We start from the raw sequence: 10,612 nt of genomic DNA, 5'->3' as shown, positions 1-10,612 counted from the left end.
CACCAGCTTATCTTCTGGTTGACCTCAAGAGGCCGAACACACCTGGACACACACAACTCCATCAGAACGAACTATGTGCTACAGCGCATACAGTTCTCCAGCAGTACTACGAAGTGGGGTTGCAGTCTTATCCAGGTAACTTCAGGAGTGACTGCTGGTCTCTAAAGAACACCATCATCTTAAAAACAACACATGCTCGATCCAGGGATTTTTCCAGGGATCAGTGGTTATAGTCCTGACATTCCCTGGAGGATAAAACAGTAAACTTGCTTCATAGTACAGCCCACTGAGGGCAAGTCCAGACCATACCTGAGTCAGCTATAAACACTGACACACCTATGCCATCGTCCAGCAACACAAAACGCCTGGTTAAGCTGACTTAGTGTCTAGAAACGGTAGCAAGTCCTCCATTTTGTGTCTGTGAGTAACCAGTTGCCACGTGACCTAATGGAGTGAATGTGGGCATCCAGTATTTCTGAAATTTAGTCAAGAAACACACAAAAATTTAAAATGAGACAGTCTTGTCCACAAGGTGTTTTACCTGGGATCTTGTGCATGGAAGACCTTAAGCCATGTCTACCGGATCTTGGGACTAGAAAATCCATTTGGGGCACTTGTGAGTGAGGCGCTGGATCACAAAACAGCATACACACTGATGGCCAAATTGTATTTTTTGCTTAAGTCTATTTCTGTGGCCCTTATGCCTCTTACTGGGTCCTCACTACTTTGCTATGCTACTGGAAAGGCTAAACACAGCCATCAATTTGCCACAGCTATAAGACTATCAGTCCTGTTGCTAATTTTAGCAGTCAATCCCAATAGGTTAGCCTTTGAGTGTGTGTTGGGGTCAGTAGACTGCTCCACTTGGTATGTGCCTCATCAATGTCAACTCTGCTGTCCAGGTACTCATTTTACTTGAGAACTCAAATAGGGTATCTGGACAAACAGGTGCCTTGACCAGGATTCTGACTATGACCTCTACAGTATACAGCCTTTCGAGCTTCAATGTTAACCGCTTGACCACCACCATGTAGTGTTACATTTTCCAAAAAAGCCTAGCTGAGTGACCACCATGATGATGACTAAGAGAGATAGAGACGCTGTTCCAATCCGCGTACTTCCGAATAAAATGCGCTGTGTGTGTTCTTACCCGCATAGTGTGTGAATTTCAACAGGGTAGGGTCGTCTCAAATCAAACACCAACTCTGTGCACTTACCAGAAATGACGATTGTAACATTTAAACATAACATACTGGTGTTCAAATGCAGTTTGAACACACTTAAGTGCACTCATATTTGGTATTGCAAGCACAGAAGTATGCGAATTGGAACACAGTGAGTCTCTGTTACAGGCTAATGTTATATAGGCTATGCTATATAGGCTAATGTTAGCGACGATGGTGGTAACTTAGCAATACTTTTGGGTAACCAACCTCTGATTGGCTATAGGTTTAGTAACCCGAGGACGCTCAAGGCACAGAGCAAAGACTGACCAGCGGCTCACAAGATGCTGCCAGGTGACACTCTAATCTCACAACAAACATTACCCACCTAACCTTAAAAAAGACTAAAAACAACTAAAAAAGTCCTAAAACAGCACCATTTTTAAGAAAAATCCTGGTTTCCTTAAATTGATTGCATTGCATCTTGTCTATCACAAATTCGCTAAGACTGAACTGTGATGATTTGATGACCATGATGTTAATATGGTGTAGCTAGCATTCACCTCTTTTAACTACATAGATAATAGAATAGCAAGCCTATACATCCTGTGATATCTTCGCTTGTACCGTTGATACTCAGAGAAAATAAAGCTGTCGTTGTGTCTTCTTTGGCAGCTTCCTGATTGCTCTAAAAAGTCGAGGTGAAATTGAATAGCTGAAGGAAGAAGCTTTCCCTCATCACTCACTCAGTCCACAGGAGGCAAAAACAGTCTTGATTAACACAACGCCTTAGAAATGACAGCCGCCATCAGGTAAGGACATTTTGAAGGCTACACTGTGCGTTTCGTTAGCTAAGGGACATTCGTTATGACCAGATGTATAAGGACCTCAGACTTATTAAACTCAGACTTAATTAAACTTCATGGTGTCATTAAGGTGAGAGATAAGACAGGAAGTAGAACATATAGTAGATATTGTATGAACTGACAGTAGCTGATGTGGAAAGGGCCTGGTTTGTATGCCAAATCCATGCCCAACCTAAGCCAGATCTGTTCCCACATTGGCACCTATCTGACCTCACCTTGTGCTTGTAATCATTCGATGAGGACAGGAAAACCAGTAGTCGCCTTAACATGCTGATATGTTTCCCTTTATGTACGCTGACAGGAGCCTTGGTTGGTTTAGCATTAACATGGATGCAATATGAGACAAGCTAACGATGCTACTGATCTCTTTTGTGAAGGCTGCTAATCATCCAGGACCTGTATAGTACCTTCCACCAGAGGCTTCAGGACTACAGTTCCCATCATGCTTTGCTAAATGGAAGAGCTAGTCCCACACACCAGTTCTCCAGGGAGTGTGGCTGGTGTCCAACATCTCTACAATGTGAGCTGGGTTGAATATAGATCAGATACTAGCAAAACTAGGTAGTCTTTAATCCTGAGAGGAATATATAGGTGTGAGCGTACCAGAGTGGGGTAATGGCTAATCGCATGAATTGATTGGCTTTTTACCTGTCCACCACCTACTTGTGAAAGCCCTGATTGGTGGATAAAGGGAGGGAGGGGTGTGTGTAAAGGAAATGATCTTCTGTTTGCACAACTCAGCCCCAGCTCAGAGATGTAGCACCCCCCTGACCCTGCGAGAGACAAAGTGAGCGTTGATGGAGGTGAAAAGAGAGACCAAAGAAAGAGTGTGAAAGAGTGTAGCCACACTGCACCACCAGAGACAGTGATTGGGTAGTGTACTACCAGTGGCCTAAAGATTGAACAATTGCAGTACAAAAAAAATGATAAAAAAAAAATAAATGATGATTTTTCAAATAAATGAAAAACAAAACAATAACACATACAGTTAAGAGATCACAGCCATTAGCTTTTCATACTAACTGTACATAAATAGTAGCTAAGTTATTTAGATACAAGAGTAAAGAACCATTTCTAAAAACCCCTGTGTCTTAAAGTCCAATGGACAAGGTGACGAAGCTGAGTTCTTAGAGTGTAGGCGTGGGACACTGTCTCAGTTAAGGATTCCTGCTGGAGTCAGTTGTGTTGGGTGCTCTTGGATGCTGAGTCTATGAGGCATATTGAATTCTGGGAAGTGGAGTCCTCACAGAAGCCTACAAGGCGAATAGCTGAGTTTCCAGTACACTGGATCTGCTATACTACAGTACCTATGGGATTATGGGATGTTGAGTCCTGACTACTTGTTGGTTAATGGGGCATTGGGACCCATTAGGGAGTGTAGGGACGTGTCCAATGGCACGTGTCCTTGTGCCCAGTGTGTGTGTGTGTGTGTGTGTGTGTGTGTGTATGTGTCGATGTGTGTGTGTGTGTGTGTGAGGGAGTGAGTGAAGTGTGTGTGAGTGTGTGTGGACGTTGGTCATTAAAGACTTTTCTTCGTAGGGGCACTTAGTTTCCGCATGCCTCTGATCCGGCCCAGTAGCTCCCGGACGAAATCCTGCAGAAGACAAAGCCAGCATCAGCAAAGCAGTTTTTCACCAACATTATGTACTAATCACTAACATCATGTACTAATCATTACTAACATCATGTACTAATCATCACCAACATCATGTACGAATCATCACCAACATCATGTACTAATCATCACTCTAACCATCACCAACATCATGTACTAATCATCACCAACATCATGTACTAATCATCATCATAATCATCACTATGACAAAAAGAATGTGTGACATAACAACAGTGTGACAAGAACAAAAGGACGAAAATGTTTTGTGGCAAAGCACTCCAGAAACCCAGGCCTTTCAGTCAGAGCTGACCCTGCACCTCTTGCAAAATGACACTTTTCATGGCATTTTTTAATCCTGCACAGCACAACAAATGTGCACACACACACACACACACACACACAGATCTGATTCAGCTGAACAAGGTCGTGAGAAGGCAGCCATCAGCACACAGAAATAGGGCCAAGTGTGGACTGGCTGCTTTCCCTGGAGAATGCGGTCTTGCAAAGGACTGGAAGGTTCCGGACTGCTGTTATCTACATGGTAGGCTTGTAGGTGCAGACGAGACTTCAGCACTTTGTGACGAAGCTACGCGTGTGTGTGTGTGTGTGTGTGTGTGTGTGTGTGTGTGTGTGTGCATGTGTGTGTGTGTGTGTGTGCACTTCAGGGGAGATGGGAACGAGGTTTTTTATGTGGAGACAGACTGCTATAGTATTCGTATTGAACTGCAGGGAACATGGTTGGCTGTCCTTGACTTTCTCAAACCAACCCCAAAAGATCTATGTGTCTACTATCTACCTACATATCACCACTGCTTTCTGTATAGTGAGCAAATTTACCGTAATCAAGAACTTTACATAATGTATAAAAATACAGTCTGAAATGATTGACTTCCATTTGTTTGTTTTTGTTTGCAAACAGCACACATATACAGTTCCCCTCCCCCTGCTTTATATATAGCCTATACTCCTTTATAGGTATTGTAGGTACGAGAGGGGTTTAAGTGGGATTTTGGTACTTTGTGATTAGAGAAATTCCAAAAAACACTTCAATACACTCTTAAAACAAATGTGTTAAAAAAAAACAATGCAAGTTTAAATGTGTTAAAATTGTATTATTTTCAACACATGTTGTGTAACAAAAAATTAAAAAAAGGAAACAACACAAACTGGGTTGCCCCTATCTGGACACAGAGATGTGTTAAAAACAGTTGTGTTGTTTTCAACACATTCGTTTTAAGAGTGTAATAAATTTATGGGTGAACTGTATAGGCTGAGACCTCAGTGTCTGAGTGATGAGACTATACTACAAACCCCATACCCACCTAAGGTAATGACTGCTCTGCTCAAGGCTGAACCCTAAAGGTGGAGGCGTTGGATGTAATGTGGGAACGTGTCCAGAGAGAGAGCCATGTTGTTGGGCTCGGTGGTGTAGAAACAATACTCTGGTCCATGACCCCATTATGGTGCAGCTGAAGCAGGCTCTACTGCATTAGCACTAAGGGAGCTCTGCGCCCACCCTGTTACACCAGAGTCTTTACTGACCTCCTGAGTCCTGTGTGTGTGTGTGTGTGTGTGTGTCACCACTGTCGATCCATCAGCCAGTGACCTTGCGGCAATCTGACTGACCCACACCTAGAGGCGCGTACACACACACACACATACACACACTGGCACATTTGTCTGACAGATGGCACTTCTGTCAAATGTAACCATGAAGTCAGGATTAGCTGTGTAGGAGGGTGTGTTTACACCTGTGCCTTTAAAAACAGAATGCGTTGAAACATAAACACAGATGCAAACATACACATACACGCACTTCCATAAACATTCTGTTGTTTGTTTGACACAGAGAGAGAGAGAGAGAGAGAGAGAGAGAGAGGTGACAGAATGAGACCGTGAGAGGAGAGACAGAACACAGAGAGAGAAGAGAGAGGGAATAGAGAGAGAGAGAGAGCACGGGTGCTGTTCCAGCTGTCGGGGCTCAGGGGGCCTAACATGACACAAATTACAAGAGGACGTGTACATGGGGCAGGACTGAAAACACAAAACATATATTTTAGCGTAAATTGTTAGTACAGTATAATCATTATTTTATTTTTGTATGATGCATTGGTAATACATGTTTTGAAGTATATTTTGGGGGCTTTTTCCCGTTATTCAAATCGTTATTCAAATCGTCCGCAGGTCGAATTCTAACCCGTGTTCATATAATGTGGCCTCAGGGGTCCGACTCAAATGTAAAATTCCATGACTTTCCCTGACGAAAAACCTGAATTTGCATGACTTACTACATAATGAATAGTATAATATATTGACCAATGATATTCCAGAAGTTCCATGACCCGTAGGAACCCTGTGGCATGAGCACTAAACTAAACTTAATAATAATATTTTTATTTTTTTATTTTTATATTGTCAATTATACAGTTAGTATACAGTAGTATTGTTGTTTTTTTTGTTTTACATTTGCATCTTGTGAATGAAATGTGCCATGAATATTTTATATTTTTTTTATGTCAATTATACAGTTAGTATACAGTAGTATTGTTGTTGTTTTTTTTTACATTTGCATCTTGTGAATGAAATGTGCCATGAATATTTTATATTTTTTTCTTTTCTCCCTTACAGCCTGTAGTGGAATTTTTTCATTGGAAATGTTCTAATGGCATCATGTTGTCGGTGTGTGTGTATGTATGCTTGTTTTTTTCCATGTGTGTTTGTGTGTGTATGCATGTTCATGTGAATATATATGTGTCTGCATGTGCATGTGTGTGTGTGCGCGCATGTATGTGTGTGTATGTGTGGATGCCACTTCTCGCACACATTTATATGTCTATATATGTGTGCGTGTGTGTGTCGTGTGTGTGTGTGTGTGTGTGTGTGTGTGTGTGTGTGTGTGCATGTGTGTGTGTGTCAGTGGGTCAGTGTTACTGAAGCATGGCAGACTCTATACAGCCGCTTTTGTGTCTGACTGCCAGTTGTCTCCCCGCATGTCTGAATATGTGTGAGCCAGTGTATGTGTTCATGAGTGTGGGAGTGAGAAAGAGAGAGAGAGAGAGAGAGAGAGAGAGAGGGAAAGAGAGGGGGAGAGAGAGAGATGGTTGCTCATCTTTTTCCTTCCATTTTCTTCGGGCAGACGAAAGTTTTCAGGTCAGTTGGCTGCTGTGGTGGCAGAGAAAAGCTTTGTCTCTTGCCTCAGGGTGTGTGTGTGTGTGTGTGTGTGTGTGTGTGTACACTACAGGGGAGGTGGGGGTCAACATACACCCACACAATACCATCACACTGACAACATCTGGATCTGAATTTAAAACCCTCCTTCAACAAAAACAGTCAAGTTAATATCTGCTCGTATATACTCCATATTTATTGTGTTTTATCAGTTAAACCCCGGTACATATGCACATGCCCATGTGCACACACACACACACACTCTGCCCATCCTACATAGCTGTATAGTCAAGCCATAGCACACCACATGACCTCTGTCCCAGTTAACAATCGACAAACATATCAAAGAAATCTATTTAAATTTGTCTGCATTAATGAGTCTCCAGATCCTGTTATAATATCAAAGCGATCTGATTAGATGTGTCAATTGTGGCCTGTTTGTATTCTTTGTGTTTATGAATTGTTTGCTATTTGTTTGCAGCAATATACACACACTTCAACACTAACAAGTGACCAGCTTGAGTCTAATGATCTGCCTGATCATTCATCCATCCTTCCATCCATCCATCCATCCATCCATCCATCCACCCGTAGTCGACCTGGGGCCTATATATCACTTCATGCCATTGTCTTCTCCATACATTTTGAAGAAATGATATTATGTGGAAAGTTCTTATACACACTTCACAGAGGACTATAGAAGCAAAAAGGAAACTTATAACTATGTAAGGAAGAGGGAAAACAAAATCACTAAACAAAACAAACCAACAACAACATCAACAACCCCACTGCTGCTGCTGTTGTAGCTGTTGCTGTTGTTGTGCTGGTTGAACTAATGGCCTTTAAAGTAGCTGTTGCACTGTGCTGTGATGTGATGTGTGTGGAATGGCATTCAGCAGTCACACACACACACACACACACACACACACACATACAGGCCCCTTGGGTGTGTGGTGTCAACCCAACCCAGCCCTGACTGTTAAACCTCCACAGCTCACACAGGCAAGCTAATATCATGGCTGTTCAATAAAACAGACAGTCGAGGCTATAAAGAGATCACAGTGCTTTTTATTGCTAGCACTGTTATTAGTCCACCCATGTTACACTGTAATTATACATATAAATTACATCGCAACGCTTGCACTACTAAGTAACAAAGCAGCGGTATGCTGCTCTCTGCATAGCTATGGGCACCCTACCAACCCTTTTCCTAGCTCTACACCAAATATATTGAAGTGCAGTGCAGCAATATTCTGCTACATACTGTATTGTCACTCAATATGATATGCGCTAGCACTGCGTTTTTAGAAGCGTGCACACAGTGGACCAAGGGCACTGTGATATCTGAAGGCACTGAAGTGCAGCTCAAAAGATATACTTTGGGTTTCTGAAATAACAAACTTCTATGCTTTGGGTTTCTGAAATAACAAACTTCTGTGCTTTGGGTTTCTGAAATAACAAACAATCTTTGCAGAGGTCGTTCAGTTGAGCCCTGTTTCATGGAAGTGTCAAGTAGAATACACACGGAACACACCGTTCATGCATAAATGAACTGAGCAGGTAGATCAGTCAGTAGTAATATACTCACCTCAGTAGGCTTATAACAGTCTGTGAGGGACTCCTGAAGAGTGGAGAAAGTCACACACACACACACACACACACGGATAAACACAGAGATAGAGGTTAATATGGCACACTGGTGGACTATGGAAAACCATTACAACTACAGTATCGAACAAAACAACAGTATGACAGAAAAAGGTCAGTAAGTCACATATGAGAACATCTTCACACACACACATATGCACACATTCGCACAGCACACATACACACACACACACACACACACACACACACCTGTAGTTTCACAGCGCGCTCATCTTCGTTGTTTACTTCCAGGAGGTCATCAATGTCTATCTCCACCTCAGGCATCTCCTCCTCCTACAAAAACACAGCACACAAATACACACATGAGACACAACACACACTTTTACACACACACACACACACACTCCTCATTCTCTTCCTCCAACAAAAACACAGCACACAAATACACACGAGACACATCACACACTTTTACATACAATTTCACATGGTACACACACAGCCCCTAACTCCAAATCCAAAACACACAGCTAGACACAACAACGTCTGGATCATAGCACCGATACAGAGAGATCATAGAGGAGGAGTGTGTGTGTGTGTGTGTCTGTCTCTCTGTGTGTGTGAGAGACAGAGAGATCAAAGCTGGTTTAAAGGGAGAGTCCCTGCTAAATCATACAAGATACTGTAGAATAAAAATGGGAAATGCTGAGAAACACACTGATCCTGGGATCACACAGAAAATACACACACACACACTCACACACACTCACACTCACACACACTCATCCTCTTCGACGCAACGCTCAACGCAACGCTCAGACCACAATAACTGGATTCCTTTTATTGCCAAGAGATGAAGTGCTCTTGTCGCCTACAACAGAGAGACACACACACCCACACCCTGTGCCTGTTAGGAATGTTCCTCTTTTGATTGGTGTCGGAACGTCTTCTGAGTGTTTCTAGGATAAATCAAGCGGACATTGATGAGTCTCGCGTTATGCTCTGAAAGCTGACCCAAGCTCACACACACACACACACACACACACACACACACACACACACACACACCAAGCTCATCACTCAGCTCCTGTAACACTGAAGGTTCCGCTGCTGAATCACAGCCAGCAAGCAATAGATGATCTGCCACTTGCCACTAGTCAGTGTGATCCCTGCTTTATAGGGAACGCATGACAATGGTCAGACGTCACGTGACTGGTGTGCGTTTGCCTTTACAGAAATATGCACAAACACACACACACACACACACACAGAGCCCACCCCTCACACACAAACACAGACAGACAGACACAGACACACACACACACACACACACATGAAGAAAGAGAGAGAGAAACAAAGGCAAAATATACTCACTCACACTGACACATTTCAAGCATCCAACAGAACAGCCCATTTAAATTTACACTAAACCCTCCATGATTTAAAACAACACACTAAAACAGGATACAGCATTGAACAATCTCCCCCTTACAGACACCAATCTACTGCCTGAGCCCTGGAATATGTATGAGTGCACACACATAGCAGAGTGTGCTTGGCGGAGTTAAGCAATCCTCTCTCACAGAAACCCATCTCCTGAGCCCCGGAACATGTATGATTGCACACACAGTAGCACAGTAGGACATCCACAGCAACCCCAGATCTCCAACCCCAACCATACTGATCCGTGATCAGTCCCCTGGCCAGGGCAGTTCACGTGCAGAGGCCACATGGACTGTACATCCAGAACAAATGGCCTTATTGTACTGGCAAACTGATGGTCCTCGTCATTTACTAGTTGTGAATCAATGGCCTTGTCTCATTAACCTCAAGGGTACAGGGCACTACATACACACAATTATAACTTCTGCAAATAACTGTGTGTGTGTGTGTGCGCGTATGTGCGTGCGTGTGCGCCTGCATGTGTTTTTGTATGTGTGTGTGTGTTTGTGTGTGTGTCAGAGAGATGGCAATCTGACCCATTTCTAGAGGTAAGGAGAGGACAGAGCCAGGCCAAGTCCATTCTCCTGGCCTTCTGTCATCTCTCTGGAGGTGTGGAGTCAGACGCATGTGCTGAATGCAGAGAGGGGGAGAGAGAGAGAGAGAGGGAGGAAGAGAGGGGGAGAGAGAGAGGAGTGGAGAGGGGGAAGATAGATAGAGAGAGGGGGATAGAGAGAGAGAGTGGGAGAGGGAGG

General features: G+C 43.2%; 1 protein-coding gene across 1 annotated transcript in view; it reads right to left on the bottom strand.

Annotated features, from left to right (window-relative positions):
* Window positions 1–2,291: 2,291 nt before the first annotated feature.
* Window positions 2,292–10,612, bottom strand: part of ppp1r14c (protein phosphatase 1, regulatory (inhibitor) subunit 14C) — a 21,509-nt gene continuing 13,188 nt past the window's right edge. Inside the window, exons 2-4 of the mRNA XM_042095794.1 lie at window positions 8,670–8,753; window positions 8,401–8,433; window positions 2,292–3,623 (exon numbers count right to left, since the gene is read on the bottom strand). Of these exons, the coding sequence (XP_041951728.1) occupies window positions 3,549–3,623; window positions 8,401–8,433; window positions 8,670–8,753 (192 nt within the window). The 3' untranslated portion in view covers window positions 2,292–3,548. The remainder of the gene's footprint in view (window positions 3,624–8,400; window positions 8,434–8,669; window positions 8,754–10,612) is intronic.

This window comes from Alosa sapidissima, chromosome 6 (assembly GCF_018492685.1).
Source record: "Alosa sapidissima isolate fAloSap1 chromosome 6, fAloSap1.pri, whole genome shotgun sequence".
In the NCBI taxonomy this organism is placed as follows: domain Eukaryota; kingdom Metazoa; phylum Chordata; class Actinopteri; order Clupeiformes; family Clupeidae; genus Alosa; species Alosa sapidissima.
This window is presented reverse-complemented; position numbering and strand designations above follow the sequence as displayed.